The sequence below is a fragment of the Pithys albifrons genome, chromosome 3 (genome assembly GCF_047495875.1).
Source record: "Pithys albifrons albifrons isolate INPA30051 chromosome 3, PitAlb_v1, whole genome shotgun sequence".
Classification (NCBI taxonomy): Eukaryota; Metazoa; Chordata; class Aves; order Passeriformes; family Thamnophilidae; genus Pithys; species Pithys albifrons.
The window spans coordinates 101262278-101283358 of record NC_092460.1 but is presented as its reverse complement, the minus strand read 5'-3'; the positions used below and the strand labels follow the sequence as shown (position 1 = coordinate 101283358).

Genomic DNA, 21081 nt, shown 5'->3' with positions numbered 1-21081 from the left:
AGGAGAAGAAGAGGGCCCAGGCTGGAGCTGTGCCAGGGCAGGCTTGGGGTGCCCATTGGCAAGCAATTCTTTGCAGAGAGAGTGCTCAGGCCTTGGCAGGGGCTGCCCAGAGAGGGGGGGGATTCTCCGTGCCTGGAGGGGTTTCAGGTGACACTGGATGTGGCACTCAGTGCCAGGGGCTGGGGGGCACAGGGGGCTTGGGGCGAGGGCTGGGCTGGGTGGTCCCAGAGGTCTTTTCCAACCCACTCCATTCTGTGATTTGGTCCAACCTCCCAAACTGCACGTCCCTCCCGTGCTGAGGTGCCCAGCCCCGGCCTCCCCACTCCAGCAGGGCTGAGCAGAGGGGCACGAAGTTTTAATTTTTAGGCGTGAATTTGTGTCAAATTGGGGCTCCCGGAGCGCTCCGGGAGGTGTGGTGGTGACTGTGGGCGTGGCTTGTTGTAATGTGGGCGTGGTTTGTGCGCTGGCCCCGCCCCCGGGGGTGAGGTCGGGGCGCGGCGCGCGCGGCGCTCAGAGCGCGATGAGCGCGGGCTGAGGGAGGGTCGGGCCGGGGTCGCGGCCATGGTGGCGCACGACGAGCTCGGGGGGCTGCTGCCCATCAAAAGGACTATCCGCGTCATTGACCCGCAGAACCAGCACTTCAGGGAGCAGGAGGTGAGCAGGAGAGGGAGGAAAAGGGGCGGTTTTGGAGGGGAAGGTGTGTGTGGGGGGAGCGCCCTCAGCTCCCCTCGGCGCCGCGCCTGAGGGAGGGCAGCGAGCCGGGCACAGCGACGGGCAGCCAGCCGTGTATATACCTATTATACACGTGTATAGTTATTTAAATCCATATATATGTGTGTGTGTGTGTATATACATATATATATATTCTCTATATATATTTGAGTTCATAGCCCCCGACCAGCCACCCAAACCCAATCTGGGCGTCTCACCTGACCCCACTCCTCCCCTGGGGGTTTTCCTTGCAAAATCGCCTGTTTTCGTTAAAAGATCATCGCTTTGCATTTTAAAACCGCCTGTGGTTCTCTGCACTCTTTCTTTCCACTGACGGGTTTTTTCCTAATTAGGTGCTTGTTTGCTGCTCGAAAGGAAAGGAAAAAAAAGCCGTTGGGGTTTGTCGGGGGTTTGAGGCTGGTTTGTTGTATCGAGGGGTTGTTATTTTTATCGCGTGTTGTTGGTGTGTGGATGGAAATAATTGCGCTCTGGGAGGTGTTTCCGTGGCTGTGACTGCACAGGAGCAAAAGTTCAGCAGCCAGGTAGGACCGGCTGCCTTGGGCTGGGTTTAGTGCCGAGATGAGGTGCAAAAGGAATAAAAAAAGGCGTTTCCAGACGTCTGTGCGGCTCGAGGGCTCAGCCTTGGAAAATCCTGGCTTTGGAACAGCCAAACTTGGGCAATGTCATTGTGCAAAAGGCAAACCAGATGTTGGGAGAGAAAGAACACAGAGCAGAGCTCTGGAAGGAGAGTAAATAGCCTTTAGTTCTTAATTGCTTGAGACGACACTCCTGGGAGCCCCGTGAGTTATCAGGAACACGAGGTGTGTCCCTTGGTTGGGAATTTGGGAGCAGGGAATTCCACCTCCATGGGATGCCTCGAGCCCTTCGAGTACAGACTGTTTGAGAACATCCTCCCTCCTCAAACAGCACGTGGACCTTGAGCTCGTCAGGTGCCGATGATTTCTGGCAGGAGTTACTCCTCTGCTGACTAAAAACCCCTCTTTGTGCTGAATTGGCACGATGGCACTTTGGCCATGCGTGGTTTTCCCGTGGCTCACCGTGTTTGTCCCGGCACTGGCACGTAGGACATTGTACTCTAGTAAAGGAGCCTCGTTAAAACCACTAATTATTACCCAGCACAACAGGGGAAAGGTTGTGGGCGTGATGGTGCTCCTGGAGAACGTTCACAGCTCGAAAGCAGAGCCTGGTGCAAACTTCTCAGGAGTTAACCTGCACTTAGAAACACTTGGAGGAGTTCCATCAGTGTGAGATCTCACCTGGCTGAGGCACAAAGTCAGCTTTAGTGTCTGTTCTTGTGAGTTACAATAGAATCATACAATGGATTGAGTTGGAAAAGAGCTCTGAGATCAGCAAGTCCAACCCTTGATCCAACCCCACTGTGATCACCAGCCCAGGGCACTCAGTGCCCTGGGCTGGTGATCACAGTGGGGTTGGATCAAGACATGGTGGATTCTCACTCAGTGCCACATCCATAGAGTCAGACAATCATAGAATGGATTGGGTTGGAAAAGCCCTCTGAGATCATCAAGTCCAACCCTTGGTCCAACTCCAGTCCCTTTACCAGATCATGGCACTCAGTGCCACGGCCAAGCTCAGCTGAAAACCCTCCAGGGATGGGGAATCCACCCCCTCTCTGGGCAGCCCATTCCAATCCCTGAGCACTCTCTCTGCAAAGAATTTCTTCCTGCTCTCCAACTTCAATTTCCCCTGGCAGAGCTTGAGCCCATCGTGCCCCCTTGTCCTATTGCTGAGTGCCTGGGAGAAGAGACCAACCCCCAGCTGGCCAGAACTTCCCTTCAGGCAGTTCCAGACAGTGCTGAGGTCACCTCTGAGCCTCCTCTTCTCCAGGCTAAACACCCCCAGCTCCCTCAGCCTCTCCCCACAGCACTTGTGCTCCAGTCCCTTCTCCAGCCTCGTTGCTCTTCTCTTCTCAGTTGGGTTGGAAGAGACCTCTGAGATCTTCAAGTCCAACCCTTGATCCAACCCCACTGTGATCACCATGATTTGATCCAACCACGACTTGATCCAACCCCACTGTGATCACCAGCCCAGGGCACAGAGTGCTGGTGATCACAGTGGGGTTGGATCAAGACATGTTGGATTCTCTGTCCCAGTCCCTTCTCCAGCCTCGTTGCTCTTCTCTAGCCCTGCTCCAGCCCCTCAATCTCTTTCCTGAACTTTATTTTGAGTCCCCTGGAAAAAAAAGTTCATCCTAGTGCTGCTGAACCTGCTGGAGTGTTAATCATCTGTGGGTGCTGTAACACAGAAACCTGCCAGCCCTCCTTCTAATCTTGGTTCCTGTGAGGAGCACGGCGTGGAGACAGAGACTCAATTGTTTGCCAGCACAGAACTAAAACTCCCCTCTTGAGCCAGAGTTATCCGCAGTATGAAGTGCCCGAAGTCTCGGCTTTCAGCAGCCTGAGCCCGGCCTTGGGGGGAGTGCCTGACCCTGAGCTCAAACACAGAGCCCGGAGAAGGGCGAGGCTCCGAGGAGAGGGGGTTGATCCTCCTCCTCCTGCCTCCCATCAAACGGTGTCGCTGAAAGGAAAAGAACAAACAGACGTACTTTTTTTTTTTTTTTTTGGCACTTTAGTCGTGTCTGAGGAGCCACTCACAGGACAAAGTGGGAATTTTTTCCCCTTTAAGAAAGGAAAAATGGCCTTTTGCTAAACTGAATTTATAGGTACAGAAGTTTTCTGTTGGCTGATCACCCCACGTTCAGAAACTGTGGAATTCCTCCTTCCTCTTGTCCAAGAGAGCAGTGCTTTTCATGGATCCAAACCCATTTATAATCCCCAGGAGCCCAAAAGGAGAGGCAGGAATTCCTCGTGCCACGTGCCTGTGTCACTTCAGCACGACACAGATTGCTGGGAAGGCATTCCCACATGTCCCTGGGCTCCAGGAGCCAGTGCTGACCCCTCACCAGTGACCTGCAGAATGCTGCCCGAGCCTCCTGAGCTGCCTTGCTATTCATTTCCAGCGTCACATTTTGCTTTTCCAGGCTATTTATATCTCCCTGGCCTTGCCAGAGCCGTGTGTGGCTTTGTGTCTGTGTCTTTCGTGCCTCGGCGCTGCAGCTGAAGCTCCTCTTGGCTCGTGGCCCTTCATTCTGCTGCTCTACAAGTAAATACCTCTCCTTTTCTTCCACTCAGAAACATCTGGAATTCATTAAAGCTTCCTTGTGTCTGTCGAGCCTGGCCTGACTTTCCAGCCGTCTGCATAATCCTTGTCCTGAGCTCAGGGCCAAAAGGAAAGGAGCAACTTGGAGCAGCATTCCCAGTGTTGTCCCTAAACCCAGCTGAGCATCCCAGGGTTGGGATCGCCTTGTGGAGCTTTTCCCCCGAGGTCACCCAGAGGTTTCAAGCTCAGCTTTGTGCTGTGCCAAGAGGTCTTTGTGTCCTTCATTGCTCACCAATTGTTTCTTTTCGTGTTCCCCCCTGCGGCTCTGGAGGCTGAGTTAGGGTGAGCTCACCTCCTCCCTTGCTCAACGTGTGGGATGAGCCACTCCTCGGCTCATGTTGCTGAAATCAGATCTTACACATACGCAGCTCTTTCGTTTCCTCAGTCTCATGACTGGAATCCAGCCCTGGGTGTTCCTATTCCCCCCTTTCTTCTTTCATTTTCAGCAGTTGTCACTTCTGTTGCTGCACAGAGCAAAAAATTCGGGCACCAAACTGGGCTGGAAATGGAGACTTGTCCTAATCAGCCTCCTCAGGCTTTGCCTTTTGGAACAGAAGAGGAGAAATTCAACAGTAATGAACTAATTTTTTAGCTGAGATTAACCCCAAAAGTGGCTGCTTCCATCTACTCATCTGAGCTTCATGTTAGGAAAGTCCTTGTGATGATGAATCATGTCCAATCCTCAGATGTCTGGGAGCACCAGGACACCCCTCCAGCCTTTCTCTGAGCCTTAACTCCAGGTCCAGCTCATCCCCCTGTGCCCACCCTTCCTGTACAGTCCTCACAGTATTTCTGCTCTAAAACACGTAGCCTGTCCAGCCTAACTCAGCCTCTGAGCTGAGCTGGAGCAGCAGGAGGTTTCCATGGGGCGTTTCCTCTTTCTTGGCAGCGTTTTGGTCAGGCCAGACTTGGGCTCCCGGCGGGGATTAGTGGTGTAGAAAAGCAGAAGCTCCATCTTTCAAACCTAAACAACCTGTAAGAAAAATGATGGTGATTCGTGGGGGTGGAGGAGGAAACTTTGTAAACCGAAGGTGTTAAACTTTATCCCCTTGGTGTGTGTGTGTTGTGTGTGTGTGTGTCCCTGCTTTGAACAGAAATAGAGGCAAGTCATGGTGATATTTGGTGATATCTGGTGATATCTGGTGATGGCTGGTGATGTCTGGTATGTCTGGTGATGTCCTGGTGATTCCTGGTGTGTGTGTGTTGTGTGCTGTTTGTCAGAAGAGCCTGTGCTGGGCTCCCACTGCTGCTTTTCTCTCAAAATAACACAGTCCCACACGTTCCTCCTGCAAAGGAAAGGATGATAAAATGGAGAGGCACCTCACAGCTCCATCTTTAGATGGCAGGCACTTGCCTCTATTTCTGTTCAAAGCATAACAGTCCCTGCTGGAGCCCTGTTTTGAATTCTGACTGATGTGCACTGAGCAAACCCTCTGCAGTCTAATTGCAGCCTGAAAGTTCAAGCCAATATTTACAGCCTCTGCTTTCCTTTTAAGATGAATGGCTCCTTCAAAGCTCTCTCCTTGCTGCGTTTCCCACTCCTTAAGTGGGCTGGTGCTTTTTCACCCTGCCTGGGCAGCCTGAGAAGCCTCAGTGGGAGCCACAGCCAGGACAGTTTGTTCTGTGTTTCCTTTCCAGGAGCCAAGCAATAAACGGGTCCGACCTCTGGCTCGGGTCACATCCCTGGCAAACTTGATCTCTCCGGTCAGAAATGGTGCAGTTCGGCGCTTTGGGCAGACAATCCAGGTAAAACCCACACCCTGCCAGGCCTGAACCCCGAGATCTGAGCAAGGGACTGGCTGGGGAGGGGGGTAAAACAGCCATTTCAGGGCTTATCCCTTGAAAATTGAAGGGCTTCTCTCTTGAAGGGGGTGAAGAAGAATCCTGTCTCAGCGTGGATAAACAAGTTTGTGAGGATTTCAGCAGTAAATAAAAATAAGCTGATTCAGAGACAGAGAAGTAACAGATAAAGTGTCCTAGTCAGTGACACACGTGTGTTGGAGTGTGTGCAGAGTGTGGGCTCTCCCTGTGCTGCCTGAGGAACTCTGTGCCACACACACACAGATAACAGCTCCTCTGGGCTTGGGTAAATCACCAGAGCAGAGTTCAAGTGGCTCCTGATTGCCCTCATGTAGAGGTAGAGTTAAAATCCTGCTTTATTTACTTCCTCATACCTTGGGAGAAACCCAACTTTGCCTTCCCATCGTCCCACTGTTGGCTCAGGGCAGGGAGAGGGGCATGGAAAAGCCTGCCAATCTCTGGGCTTTCTCAGCAGCTTTGATTAAAGTGCTTTTATCTGAGGAAAAGTGTCTGGGTGTGTTTTCCTGCAGAGGATGAAGGATTGGGAGGGGTGTGGATAATGCTGTAATACCTCTGATGTGTTGGCTCGACACGGTTTTTAATGTTTATTTGTTTTAAATCCCCGTAGTCCTTCACCCTTCGCAGTGACAGCAAATCCCCTGGCTGTGCCCAGAAGTCATGCAGCAGATCTGCTGCTCCCACTCCCCCCAAGAGAAGGAACAGCGTCCTCTGGTCTGAGATGTTGGATGTCAACACCAAAGAGTCCCTGAGCACCAAGGAAATCAAGCGCCAGGAGGTAGGACGGGCTTGGGAGAGGCAGCCAAGGCTTGGAATGGGCAGCTGTGGGAGGAATGAGTGTCCCTCCTGTGCACCTTCACTCCCAGAGCTGAGATTTATGTCTGGCTCAGGCATGGGAAAAGGTGAACTCCTCTCTCCCAAGTCCCTGGGGAATTCATCTCCCCGGCCTGACCCTTCAGAGGAGCCAAACTCTTCTGGAATCCCAGCCCCCTGGTTGCTCTGCAGCGAACCCAAAGGCAGGTTCCTCGTAAAACCAGCTGTCTTTCTCCTAAAAAGCTCTTGACAACTGGTTGAAAGCCAAACAGCAAGGCCTTGGCTTGCCTTTTTCCTGGAGTTCTTGTGGCAGATCTGGTGGAGACGGCCCAGCAGCCGCCTGGGATTTGACCTCTGCGGTTTTCTGGGGTTTGTCTTTCTCATCCTGGCCTGTGTCAGAGCTGTGATTTAAAAGGCCCCAATATTTAATTTGGCTCGTGCAGGGGCAGTGGGGCTTTCACACACTTGGAAGCCAAGCTGCTTTCTCGGGGCTGGGAAAGCAGCAGATTTACTCAGGGTTGTCATGCCCAGGTGCCACAGAGTGGCCAAACCCCCATTCAAGGCAGGATGTACATTATGTGAGCTGAAAGGCTCTTTCACAGAAAGCCTGGCATTAAAAATGACTCTGGTGCTTTATCCCCTCCTCACAGGCCATATATGAGATGTCCAGGGGAGAGCAGGACCTGATTGAAGACCTCAAACTTGCCAGAAAGGTGAGTGGGTTGTTTTTTTTTCCTGCAGTCACAAATCTTACAGATAACAGTGAGGTTTCTTTGCACCTGCAAACCTCACTGAGGAGCTTTATCAGGCCCCAAATCCACAGCTTGAGAGCTGGCCTGGAAAGCTGACGTGAGCAGGGGTGTGATTGCAGCAAACCCAGCCAAAAAAGGACTGTGCTGGTTGGGGAGTCCCTCCCCCAGATGGGAGCAGGCGGGCAGGAAAGTCCTCAGCACCTTTTACAGAACCTTTTAACATCAAAGTCGCTGCTTCTGTTGGTTTCACTCCTCTTGTCCACCTGATAGATGTTTAAATTGTGGGCTTGGGAGGCTTGAAAGTGTTTCAGGAGTGCCATTCTTTGACAGGCCTACCACGATCCCATGCTGAAACTCTCCATCATGTCTGAGGAGGAGCTCACCCACATATTTGGGGACTTGGATTCCTACATTCCTCTGCACGAAGGTAAGAGCAGCTGGGCCCTTTGCACACACACAGAGTTCCTCTCTGCTGTCTCCTGTTACTTGTTGGGGCACTGTCACAATTTCTGCTCTTGTGTTTCAATTCCAGACTTACTGGCGAGTTTGGGAGAAGCAACAAAACCAGATGGAACAGTGGAGCAGATTGGGCCCATTCTTGTGAAGTGGGTGAGTTCAGAACTTGGAGACAACAGGCTAAAGCTGAGCTTAGAGAATGTTTAAAGCCAGAACTCAAAAAGCTGTGGGGTCTTGTGGCCTGGAGCACAAAGTGACAGGGAAACTCTGTAGGACACTGAGCTGTGATGGGCCCTGATGGACCCCAGACTGTCCCAGTGGTGGGACTGCAGTTAATTCTGGTTTATGTTGGACATGGCAGTGTGATCTCAGTGCTGTTATCACTGCTAATCCCACACGCCAGAGCTTCAAAGGCTCCTCACACAGCATGTCCCTGCTCTCCTCACCACACACCAGCTACTCCCAGGATCCTCCTTAGCATTTATTGGGCAAACAGCGCAGTGTTTGAGCTGTCAGGGTGATTTGCTTTTCCACCACTGAGCCTGACCTCTGAATATCCTGCTGTCCCCACAGTTACCTCGGCTCCACGCCTACAAAGGCTACTGCAGCAACCAGCTGGCAGCCAAGGCCCTGCTGGACCAGAAGAAGCAGGACAGGAGGGTGCAGGACTTCCTGCAGCGCTGCCTGGAGTCTCCTTTCAGCCGCAAGCTGGACCTCTGGAGCTTCCTGGACATCCCTCGCAGCCGCCTGGTCAAGTACCCGCTGCTGCTCAAGGAGATCCTGCGCCACACGCCCAAGGACCACCCCGACATCCACATCCTGGAGGAGGCTGTGAGTGCCAGGGGGGCACTGTGGGGCTTCTGACATGCAGACGTGTTGGTTGGGGCTCCAGAGAACTTTAACCCCTCAGCAGTTTCACTGCAGCTTTCAATTTCAATGTTGGGGTGGTTTTCTTGGTGGACACAAATCTGTGAGTCACCCTCTGTAAGGAAGTGAGGGATCGATCCACACGAGTTCCATCATCTGGGGTTTGGAGCAGCACTTCCAAGAAGCACGTGCAGAGGTCACTGTTAATCAACCATCTGTTTGGGCTCCTAGATCTCCATAATCCAAGGAGTGCTGTCTGACATCAACCTGAAGAAGGGCGAGTCCGAGTGCCAGTATTACATTGACAAGCTGGAATACCTGGATGAGAAGCAGAAGGACCCCAGGATTGAAGGCAGCAAAGCTCTGCTGTGCCACGGGGAGCTGAAGAATAAAAATGGCCATGTAAGTCCCTCCTGGGCTTGGCAGTTCATTCTCAGGTTTGCAAACCTTCCCTCAGAGCTGCTCGTTAACACTGTTACACCAGGACTGGGGGCTCTTCCATCCCAAGGGGTGGTTTAGACTTTGGCTAAGATTAAAAAGCAGAAGAGAAAGCCCTGATGGATTTTGGGGTGTAAGGGAAAGTTTCCTGCTGGCAGCTCCACAATTGGCCTTAGGAAGCTGGAAAATAATTAACACAAAACGACCATAGAAAGTGCTCCCCATCCAAAGGGATTTCCTGCCACTGTTTACTTTCAGGTGCTCTGACATGGCCCATTATGAGCTCTCTGCCAAACAAAAGGGTTCCTGCAAGAGCCTGTTTGGCTTTGAGCTGAGCTGCCAGGAGTTTATCTCCCACTGCAGCAGTGCTGAAAGACCCTGCTGTACTCCAGGGGTTGCTGCCTTTTGTCCTGGCTTGGTTTAAACATCAAATCTTTTTCTGTTTTATTTTTTTTGTTGATTGAGGGTTTTTTTTGTTTAATTTGGCTCTTCAGCTTCTGCACATGAAGCATTTTGTGTTCTCAGAAAAGATAATTGCTTCTAATAATCCTCCCCTTGGCTTCTGTAAATCATAATCCCCAGTTTAAGGATCAATAAAACAATAAACCTGTTGTGTAATTCTGGTCCATGCCAGAACTTGGCACTGTAAGGGGAGACTCACAAAGTCCTCCTGGGTGAAACTGCAGATAAGGCGGCCTTGAATCAATCCCAGGGGATGTGTGACCTGCTGGGACACAGTGCAGGGCTTTGCTCACGGTGTCCCAACGTGCTTTCCCCCCAGAAACTGTACGTGTTCCTGTTCCAAGACATCCTGGTGCTGACACGGCCCGTGACCCGCAACGAGCGCCAGGCCTTCCAGGTGTACCGGCAGCCCATCCCCGTGCGGGACCTGCTGCTCGAGGACCTGCAGGACGGGGACGTCAAGATGGGCGGCTCCTTCCGAGGCGCCTTCGGCAACTCCGACAAAGGTGCGGCCCGACCCGCTCCTCCTGCTGGCCAGGAGGGGAAACAGCTCCGGGATTGGGGCGGGATCGCAAAGGCTTTCCCCTAAATCAGGCACTGTGTCCCAGTGGAATCTCTCAGTAGACTGATGCGAACTTAGAGTGGGGCTCCGAGGGGAAAACAGCCGTCCCAGCGTGTTCCTGGGATTGGGGTGGGTTGGGGGGGATCTCAAAGGCTTTTCCCTAAATCAGGCACTCTGTCCCAGTGGAATCTCTCAGTACTGGGCTGGGGACTGATGGGAACTTACAGTTGGCTCTGAGGGGAGAACTTCTGTGGGATTTGGGTGGTATCTCAAACAATTTCCCCTAATCCAGAGTCACTCCTGTCCCAGTGGAATCTCTCAGTGCTCAGCTGGGGACTGATGGGAACTTACAGTTGGCTCAAAGGGGAGAACATCAATGGGATTTGGGTGGGATCTCAAACAATTTCCCCTAAACCAGAGTCACTCCTGTCCCAGTGGAATCTCTCCATGCTGAGCTGGGGACTGATCTGAACTTACACTGGGGCTCTGAGGGGAAAAGATCAATCCCAGTGTGTCCATGGGATTTGGGTGGGATGTCCAACAATTTCCCCTAAACCAGAGTCACTCATGTCCCAGTGGAATCTCTCAATACTGAGCTGGGGACTGGTGTGTACTTAGGCACAGAGGGGAAAATATCTATGGGATTTGGGTGTTTTGGGTGGGATCTCAAAAACTTTCCCCTAATCCAGAGTCACTCCTGTCCCAGTGGAATCTCTCAATACTCAGCTGGGGACTGATGTGAACTTACACTGGGGCTCTGAGGGGAAAACATCAATGGGATTTGGGTGCCTTGGGTGGGATCTCAAACACCTTTCTTCTAATCCAAAGTCACTCCTGTCCCAGTGGAATCTCTCAGTACTCAGCTGGGGACTGATGGGAACTTACAGTTGGCTCAGAGGGGGAGAACATCAGTGGGATTTGGGTGGGATCTCAGTTTCCCCTAAACCAGTCACTCCTGTCCCAGTAGAATCTCTCAATACTGAGCTGGGGACTGATGTGAACTTACAGAGGGCTCTGAGGGGAAAACATCAATCCCAGTGTGTCCATGGGATTTGGGTGGAATCTCCAACACTTTCCCGTCCCCGGAGCGAGTCCCTCCCGTCCCCGGAGCGAGTCCCTCCCGTCCCCGGAGCGAGTCCCTCCCGTCCCCGGAGCGAGTCCCTCCCGTCCCCGGAGCGAGTCCCTCCCGTCCCCGGAGCGAGTCCCTCCCGTCCCCGAGTCCCCTCTCCACACTGACCTGGGCCCGCTGTGCTTTCCCCGCAGCCAAGAACATCTTCCGTGTGCGCTGCCAGGAGCCGAGCCCGGGCCAGGCGCACACCCTGCAGGCCAACGACGTGTTCCACAAGCAGCAGTGGGTGAACTGCATCCGCTCTGCCATCGCCCCCTTCCGCGGCGCCGCCCCCGCCCCGGAGCCCAAGGAGCTCCCCGAGCTGAGCGAGGAGGGCGAGGAGAACAACCCCTCGGTGCCCAACGTGCCTGCCCAGCGGCGCCAGTCCCTGCCCGGCACTGCCCCCATGGAGCTGGACGGCTCCGTGCCGGCCTCGGGGGACACCCCAGGGGTGAGGACACCCAGGACATCCTCGGGGCACAGGAAGTGCAGGGAGAGGCAGAGCAGTGGGAAGCGGAAAGAAACGCTGGTGTAGGGCAGGGAGGAGCCCGGTGGGGGCTCCTTCCCGCGGGGAACTTTGTTTATTTATAAATAACGCCGTGTACAGTCGTGGGGGGTGTTTGTGGGAATGGCAGCTACTGGTGTGAGCACCGGGGGACTGGGCTCTGGTTGGACAGGGGCAACCCCCCGAGGGTGAGGGCTCTGCAGGGTTTCCATGGGAAGGGTTTCTGTTTGGGGGTGTCACTTGGCACCACAAGAGCCCTCCAAGGTGGGCTCCACACCCCAAGGCACTCTGGGGCTGTGGTTCTGAGAATCCACACACATTTTTATGGTAAAAAAGGAAGCAAAAGCCCCAAAAAACCAGACCCCAGGTCCACCAGGTTCTCAGTTCACCTACTGGAATCTTTCATCTTCTTGTGTCCTTTGTACATTCCTCATTTTCACTCTTAGAACCTGCCAACTATTTAATTTTTTATTAGTCTGTTGTTTCAAGTTTGGGGGTTGGGTTTTGTTTGTTTGTTTGTTTGTTTCCTTCATTTTTTTTCTTTTTTATTTTTGTATTTTGTTGTTCACACTTGGCATTTCCTCCCAAGTACTTGATCCTCTGGAGGGGGAATGTGTATCCACAGCATTCCTGACGTCCCTCCAGGGCCCAGCATTCCAGAGTCTGGGAGGAGACAGTACTGAGGGAGGAGTGGGTTACTCTGGGAGTAGGAAGGTTGTAGGCACGTTGTGAAGGGTGTGGGGAGGGGAGAGCAGCAGAAGTAGAGGGGACTAGCAGAGAGAAGGTAGATTTGGTGTCACTGTTGCCTTTTGGAAATGAAAAGCCTTCCCATGGGAGGGCAGGACTGGAGGCAACCAAGGGATTCCTGCATGTGGTAGAAAGGTAGGGAAGAGAAAGAGTGTGAGGTGTAGGAGAGCAGAGGGAGTGGTTGTAAATACTCATAATGGCAGCACTGCCAAATTCCAGCAAGCCAAAGATCCAGGGGGGGATCCAGGGGGAAATCCAGGCCTGGGGAGCCACATCCCACAGTCCTGAGCCCTGCAATCCGTGCCCTGTCCCGTGCGTGGCCGTGCTGGGCCGGGCGGAGGGGGCACAGCGGGGGCTGCTCTGTAAATGTCCTGTACAGTTCTGTGCCAAGTACATTAAATTCCTCATGGCCTTTCCTGCCTCCTCCTGTCGCTGCTGGGAGGGATCAGCACTGGGGGAGGACACGGAGGATCCTCCATCCCATCCTCCTGGCCTCATCCTGCTGTGTCTGGGCAGTGCATGGGGCAAAAGGGAGCACTGGGTTGGGATTCTCCTCATCCTGCTCTGTCTGGGCAGTGCATGGAGGAAGAGGGAGCACTGGGGTGGGATTCTCCTCATCCTGCTGTGTCTGGGCAGTGCATGGGGGAAGAGGGAGCACTGGGATGGGATTCTCCTCACCCCCCCATCCTCCTGTGTCTGGGCAGTGCATGGGGCAAAAGGGAGCACTGGGTTGGGATTCTCCTCATCCTGCTGTGTCTGGGCAGTGCATGGGGGAAAAGGGAGCCCTGGGATGGGATTCTCCTCATCCCCCGATTCTCCTGTCCTCATCCTGCTGGGTCCAGGCAGTTCATGGAAGAAAAGGGAGCACTGGGTTGGGATTCTTCTCGTCCTGCTGTGTCCAGGCAGTTCATGGAGGAAAAGGGAGCCCTGGGATGGGATTCTCCTCATCCCCCCATTCTCCTGTCCTCATCCTGCTGGGTCCAGGCAGTTTATGGAAGAAAAGGGAGCACTGGGATTCTCCTCATCCTCCTGGCCTCATCCTGCTGTGTCCAGGCAATTCATGGAGGAAAAGGGAGCACTGGGATGGGATTCTCCTCATCCTGCTGTGTCTGGGCAGTTTGTGGAGGAAAAGGGAGCATTGGGGTTCTCCTCATCCTCCTGGGGTGGGATAACATGGACTTGCTGCAGCTCCAGGAGGATCCTCTCCATCCCATCCTCCTGTCCTCATCCTGCTGTGTCCAGGCAATTCATGGAGGAAAAGAGAGCCCTGGGATGGGATTCTCCTCATCCTGCTGTGTCTGAGCAGTTCATGGAGGAAAAGGGAGCCCTGGGATGGGATTCTCCTCATCCTGCTGTGTCTGGGCAGTTCATGGAGGAAAAGGGAGCACTGGGATGGGATCATCCTCATCCTGCTGTGTCTGGGCAGTTTGTGGAGGAAAAGGGAGCACTGGGATTCTCCTCACTCTCTGGGCACCAAAACCCTCATGGTATGGAAAAGTCCCCAGATATTTAGCAAATATTTAGGAATCCTGTTCTCCATGAGCCTGGAGGGGAGGGGGATCCCAGCGGGCTGACTCCCCTCTGCCCTGGAGCAGCTTCCAGGGAATGTGTGGTTGTGTCACCAGGACAAATCCATCTGTTCCCTTCCCAAACCCCATGCCCTGCCTGGGCAGGGAATGTCTGGGCAGGGCTGGAACTCCTGGGAAGAGCAGCCCTGGGACCTGCCCTGCCCTGATCCACAGGGAAGGAGCAGCTCCATGTTCAGGGACAGGTTTCACAGCTGAGCTCTGACCTGTGAGGCCGTTCTGATCCAGAGGGGACTCAAAGCTGGAAAAACTGCTCCTCCTGCAAACCCCAGGCATTAGTTGTGCTGCAGGACCCAGGGCTGGATCCCAGCAGAGAGGAGATGCTGCTGATCCTCCCTGAGCCGGGCTGGGCCCAACCCCTGTCTCATCCTGCAGCCAAAAAACCAGCCAAAAGCTCCATTTCCCCTTGGAAGTGAAGCCCTCCCGGCTCCTGGAGGTTCCCATCCCCCAGGAATGTGCAGACAGCGCAGCCCTCCCTCCCTGAGCAGACTAAACAAGCCAGGCTTTCCCGGTTTCCTCCCGGGCTGAATTCCAGGGGCCTGGCTGGCCCCATCCCAGCCTGGAGCCAGGACCCCCCATCCCGGGGCTTTGGGAAGGGAACAGCCTGACTTTGGGAGCTGCTCTGCAGTTCTCCCTTGGGAATGGAACAGCCTGACTTTGGGAGCTGCTCTGCAGTTCTCCTTTGGAAATGGAACAGCTTGACTTTGGGAGCTGCTCTGCAGTTCTTTGGGAATGGAACAGCCTGACTTTGGGAGCTGCTCTGCAGTTCTCCCAGAAAAGCCTCACTTTGGGAGCTGCTCTGCAGTTCTTTGGGAATGGAACACCCTGACTTTGGGAGCTGCTCTGCAGTTCTCCCTTGGGAAGGGAACACCCTGACTTTGGGAGCTGCTCTGCAGTTCTCCCTTGGGAATGGAACAGCCTGACTTTGGGAGCTGCTCTGCAGTTCTTTGGGAATGGAACAGCCTGACTTTGGGAGCTGCCCTGAAGTTCTCCTTTGGGAAGGGAACAGCCTGACTTTGGGAGCTGCCCTGAAGTTCTTTGGGAATGGAACACCCTGACTTTGGGAGCTGCTCTGCAGTTCTCCCAGAAAAGCCTGACTTTGGGAGCTGCTCTGCAGTTCTCCCAGAAAATCCTAACTTTGGGAGCTGCTCTGCAGTTCTTTGGGAATGGAACAGCCTGACTTTGGGAGCTGCCCTGCAGTTCTTTGGGAATGGAACAGCCTGACTTTGGGAGCTGCTCTGCAGTTCTCCTTTGGGAAGGGAACAGCCTGACTTTGGGAGCTGCTCTGCAGTTCTCCTTTGGGAAGGGAACAGCCTGACTTTGGGAGCTGCTCTGCAGTTCTCCTTTGGGAAGGGAACAGCCTGACTTTGGGAGCTGCTCTGCAGTTCTCCCTTGGCTTTGGGGACCTTGCTTAACATCTAAAATAACCCCCCAATCCCAAATTTCCCACCCTGCAGCCATTGTGGGATCACACTCAGGCTCAGCCTCTCCAAATCCCACTTCCCACGTTAAACCTCCCTGCAGTTCAGGCCTGGCCTGGCAGAGGTTCCTCCCCATCCCCACTCGGGATTGGCATCTCTGAGCCCCCCCCGGAGGTTTCCCTGTCGGAGCTGATCCCCCTCCTGCTCCAGCTTTCCCTTTTTCCATGAATCCCACAACCCCAGCTGTCTGCTCACATCTGTGCACATCTGGAGGGCCGGGATAACCCAGCTGGGAGCTTGGAAACTTGGTGGAATTTTTTGGCTGTCACTTGGATGGGATCCCTCAAACCCAGACACTGACCTGGGAAACGCCGTGTGGGGCTCCAGCCTCGGCTCTGGCTGGAGACAATCCCGGGAAAAGCAGCTCCCAAAATCCTGTGCCTCTGGATCCTGCCTCCAACCAGAGTGGGCTCTGCCCTCCCAGCCTGCTCCAGGGGGCTGGGAATTGTGGGAAGGGTTGTTGGGATAATTGTCCTGTCCTGCTAAGGAGGCACAGACAAAGTGAAAGGAAAGGGCTGGGCATGACCTGCTCCCAGAGATTGAGGGAAATGGGGGAGGCAGCACGGGGTGGGATGGGATGGGAAAAGGGATGGGAGAAGGGAAGGGAGAAGGGAAGGGAAGGGAAGGGAAGGGAAGGGAAGGGAAGGGAAGGGAAGGGAAGGGAAGGGAAGGGAAGGGAAGGGAAGGGAAGGGAAGGGAAGGGAAGGGAAGGGAAGGGAAGGGAAGGGAAGGGAAGGGAAGGGAAGGGAAGGGAAGGGAAGGGAGAAGGGAAGGGAGAAGGGAAGGGAAGGGAAGGGAAGGGAAGGGAAGGGAAGGGAAGGGAGAAGGGAAGGGAGAAGGGAAGGGAAGGGAAGGGAAGGGAGAAGGGAAGGGAGAAGGGAAGGGAAGGGAAGGGAAGGGAAGGGAAGGGAAGGGAAGGGAAGGGAAGGGAAGGGAAGAAGGAAGGGAAGGGAAGGGAAGAAGGAAGGGAAGGGAAGGGAAGAAGGAAGGGAAGGGAAGAAGGAAGGGAAGGGAAGGGAAGGGAAGGAAGGGAAGAAGGAAGGGAAGGAAGGGAAGAAGGAAGGGAAGGGAAGAGGGAAGGGAAGGGATAGGTGTTGGTTATGGGGAAGGGAAGGGAAGGTTTGGGAAAGGAAAGGAAGGGCAGGGCAGCAGCAGGTCCCAGTTTCCCCCAGCACTGAGGGACAAGAGGACAGAGCAGCTCCCCCAATCTCAGCAACGAGACCTGGGGGCTCCTCTCCCACCCACCCCCTCATGGAGCTCCCACAGCTCCCCCAGGGCCTGAACAAACACCTCCATCCTCCCAAACCCCCTGAGATCCATCAGTGTTCGCTTCTCCCGCCCGGACTGGGATCAGCCCCTCCCTCCCTGGGCTCCCGGCAATTAGGATTGGATATAATTAAACCTGGAGCTGCACAGCGAGGCGGGGCAATTAGGCAGACAATGAGGGAGCAGCTCGTTGCACAAGAGGCGCTGCCGGGGCCTCGGGGCGGTGCCTCTCACCAGACCGGTTCCCAAATCCCAGCACAATTCCTGCCGGGAATTCCAGCACTCTGCGTGCCCAGAGTTTCTTCCAGAGCAGCTTTTCCTCCAGAGGGGTGATCCCCTCCTGGATTTATCCCATCTGGAGGCCCCCTGTGTGTTCCTGGTTGTCCCATGACTTGGCTTGTGGCCTTCCCTCCAGACCCCACAGCTCTAATTCCACAGTGGGATAAACTGGGACAAACTGGTGCTATTTCCCTGTGGCTGAGGAAGTGAAATTATCTCATCATCTCGTGCTGTGGAACTTGGTGGGCTGGTCCTGCAGCTCCTTGGGTGGGCTGGGGAAGGTCAGGGGGTACTGTGGGCACGGAGGGGAGGGAGGGAGGGATGGATGGATGGATGGATGGATGGATGGATGGATGGATGGATGGATGGATGGATGGATGGATGGATGGATGGATGGATGGAGAAACAGCCCATCCTTTGTCCCTGTTCCCTCCTGTCCTGGTCACAGATGAGTAAAGCCACAGTCAGGACATTCCAAGGCCATGACCCCTCAGGTCCCCTCTGAGTAACCAAGGCAGGACTGCACAGCCCCACCTGACACAGCCCCACGTCACCCACCCCTGTGGGGCCACCACCCCATCCTCAGAGATCCCAGAGGGCCCCACAGTGACTCAGGGCTCCGTCAGCTCCGGGTGGGCTCTGACTGGACCTGCCCTGGGAGCCCAGACCTGCCCCAGGAACCTGAACCTGCCCCAGGGACCTGAACCTGCCCCAGGGATCTGAACCTGCCGCAGGAACCTGAACCTGCCCCAGGAACCTGAACCTGCCCCAAAGAGCCCAGACCTGCCCCAGGGACCTGAACCTGCCCCAGGAGCCCAGACCTGCCCCAGGAACCTGAACCTGCCCCAGGAGCCCAGACCTGCCCCAGGGACCTGAACCTGCCCCAGGAGCCCAGACCTGCCCCAGGAACCTGAACCTGCCCCAGGGACCTGAACCTGCCCCAGGAACCTGAACCTGCCCCAGGGACCTGAACCTGCCCCAGGGACCTGAACTTGCCCCAGGAACCTGAACCTGCCCCAGGAGCCCAGACCTGCCCCAGGAACCTGAACCTGCCCCAGGAGCCCAGACCTGCCCCAGGGACCTGAACCTGCCCCAGGAACCTGAACCTGCCCCAGGAGCCCAGACCTGCCCCAGGGACCTGAACCTGCCCCAGGAACCTGAACCTGCCCCAGGAGCCCAGACCTGCCCCAGGAACCTGAACCTGCCCCAGGAGCCCAGACCTGCCCCAGGGACCTGAACCTGCCTCAGGAGCCCAGACCTGCCCCAGGGCCCCCTCCCTCAGCCCCCTGGGCTGCCCCAGGGCTGGGCCCCTCTGCCTCCCCCCCAGCCTGGAGACTCTGCCCCTCTCCAACCCCTCCAACCCCAACCCCAGCGTGTTTCCCTGTCCCACCACGCTCGGCCTCGCCCCGAAACCGCCACCAACTCCTTAATTAGGGGCCCTGTTGAGCTCCAACCCCGTGAGGGCAGAGCCGAGCGGAGCAGCAGGAGCGTCCCCAGGGGGTTGGTTGGCTGAACCTTCTCCTCCAGCACCCCCAAAACCACCCCCTGTGCCAGCTCAGCCTCTCCCAGCCCATCCTGAGGGCGGGGAAGAGCCGGGGAAGAGCCAGGAAGGGAAGAGCTGGGGAAGAACCGGGGAAGAAAAGCCAGGGAAGAGCCAGGAAGGGAAGAGCCAGAGAAGAACCGGGGAAGAAGAGCCAGGGAAGAGCCAGGAAAGAGGAACAAGGGAAGGACCAGGGAAGAAGCAGCAGGGAAGAAGAGCCAGGGAAGAGCCAGGAAAGAGGAACAAGGGAAGCAGCAGGGAAGAAGCAGCAGGGAAGAAGAGCCAGGAAAGAGGAACAAGGGAAGGACCAGGGAAGAAGAGCCAGGGAAGAGCCAGGAAGGGAAGAGCCAGAGAAGAACCAGGGAAGAAGAGCCAGGGAAGAGCCAGGAAAGAGGAACAAGGGAAGCAGCAGGGAAGAAGCAGCAGGGAAGAAGAGCCAGGGAAGAGCCAGGAAAGAGGAACAAGGGAAGGACCAGGGAAGAAGCAGCAGGGAAGAGCCAAGCACACCATGGCCGAGCGGCTGTCGGAGGAGAAGATCGCCGAGTTCAAGGAGGCCTTTTCGCTCTTCGACCGGGGCGGCACCGGCACCATCGGCACTCAGGAACTGGGCACTGTCCTGAGGGCACTGGGGCACAACCCCACCGAGGCCGAGCTGAGAGCCATGGCCGGCCAGGTGGACACCGACGGCAGCGGCGCCGTGGACTTCGCCGAGTTCCTGTCGCTGATGGCGACGAGGATGAAGGAGCGGGCTGGGCAGGAGGAGGAGGAGGAGATCAGGGAGGCCTTCCGGGTGTTCGACAGGGACGGCAACGGCTACGTCAGGTGGGACAGGGCCTGGAGCCCCAGCCCTGTGGGGAGAGGCTGAGGGAGCTGGGGGGGTTGAGGCTGCACAAGAGGAGGCTCAGGGGGCACCTCAGCACTGCCCACAACTCCCTGACAGGGGGTTGGAGCCAGGGGGGGTTGGTCTCTTCTCCCAGGCAACCAGCAGGAGAAGAAGAGGGCCCAGGCTGGAGCTGTGCCAGGGCAGGCTTGGGGTGGCCATTGGCAAGCAATTCTTTGCAGAGAGAGTGCTCAGGCCTTGGCAGGGGCTGCCCAGAGAGGGGGGGGATTCTCCGTGCCTGGAGGGGTTTCAGGTGACACTGGATGTGGCACTCAGTGCCAGGGGCTGGGGGGCACAGGGGGCTTGGAGCGAGGGCTGGGGTGGGCTGGGGGGGCTCACAGGGCTCTGCCAGCCCAGAGCATTCCATGATTCCATTCTCACCATCCCTGGAGGTGTCTAAGATGAGTCTGGACGTGGCACTCAGTGCCAGGATCCAGTAACCAAAGTGGGGTTGGACCAAGAGTTGGACCTGATGGTCCCAGAGGGCTCTTCCAACCCAGATCATTCCATGATTCCATTCTCACCATCCCTGGAGGGGTTTCAGGTGACACTGGATGTGGCACTCGGTGCCAGGGGCTGGGGGGCACAGGGGGCTTGGAGCGAGGGCTGGGCTGGGCTGGGGGGGCTCACAGGGCTCTGCCAGCCCAGAGCATTCCAGGATTCCCTAATTCCATAATTCCACAATTCCCTGGCTCCCTGGGCAGCGCTGCCGAGCTCAGACACGTCATGACCCACCTGGGCGAGCGGCTCTCGGACGAGGAGGTGGCCGAGCTGCTCCGCGAGGCCGACGCCGACAACGATGGGAAGGTCAACTCCGAGGAGCTCGTGAGGATGATGATGGAGAAGTGACTCCACTCCCCTCCATCCCCACCCCACAGGGAACAACAGGATGTGGCTCCACACCCATCCCATCCATGGGAATTCCCACCCCACCCATTCCAGCAGCCACCCCAAAACTTGGGATCACCATCCCAACCACCTCGTGCCAGAGGGGGGAAATTGGTGCTTTTCCTAAAGTTTTAATTCTTATTTTTCATTTTTTCTTCATTTTTTTCCAAAGGGAACAGAAGTTGTGGTGGCCCCTCAGCCCCCCCATCCCCTACTGCCTTCCCCAGGGCATTCCAGGCTGGAAAAGTCTCCCTCACGCAATTCCAGGCTGGAAAAATCTCCCCCACATAATTCCAGGCTGGAAAAGTCTCTCCCACACCATTCCAGGCTGGAAAAATCTCCCTCACATCATTCCAGGCTGAAAATTCTCCCCCACACAATTCCAGGATGGAAAAAATCCCCCACACAATTCCTGGTTGGAAAAATCTCCCCCACACCATTCCTGGATGGAAAATTCTCCCCCACACAATGCCAGGCTGGAAAAAATCCCTTCCACACAATTCCTGGATGGAAAAATCTCCCTCATACAATTCCTGGTTGGAAAAATCTTCCCCACACAATTCCAGGCTGGAAAAATCTCCCTCACACAATTCCAGGCTGGAAAAGTCTCCCCCACACAATTCCATGATGGAAAAATCTCCCTCACATCATTCCAGGATGGAAAAATCTCCCTCACACCATTCCAGGATGGAAAAAATCCCTCCCACATAATTCCTGGTTG

At 55.4% G+C, this 21081-nt stretch overlaps 2 protein-coding genes across 2 annotated transcripts; both read left to right on the top strand.

Annotated features, from left to right (window-relative positions):
• The first annotated feature begins 503 nt into the window (after window positions 1-503).
• Window positions 504-12852, top strand: NET1 (neuroepithelial cell transforming 1). Its single transcript, XM_071552916.1, has 10 exons — window positions 504-654; window positions 5551-5658; window positions 6341-6508; window positions 7194-7256; window positions 7626-7722; window positions 7828-7904; window positions 8325-8582; window positions 8850-9020; window positions 9838-10024; window positions 11344-12852. Exons 1-10 carry the CDS (start codon window positions 562-564, stop codon window positions 11721-11723), a joined length of 1602 nt encoding a protein of 533 aa, XP_071409017.1. The 5' UTR covers window positions 504-561; the 3' UTR covers window positions 11724-12852.
• Window positions 12853-18579: 5727 nt separating this feature from the next.
• LOC139670736 (calmodulin, striated muscle-like) lies at window positions 18580-20501 on the top strand. The gene is made up of 2 exons (XM_071552915.1): window positions 18580-19414; window positions 20177-20501. The coding sequence occupies exons 1-2, from the start codon at window positions 19101-19103 to the stop codon at window positions 20319-20321; spliced, it is 459 nt and encodes a 152-aa protein (XP_071409016.1). The 5' UTR covers window positions 18580-19100; the 3' UTR covers window positions 20322-20501.
• The last annotated feature ends 580 nt before the right edge of the window (window positions 20502-21081 follow it).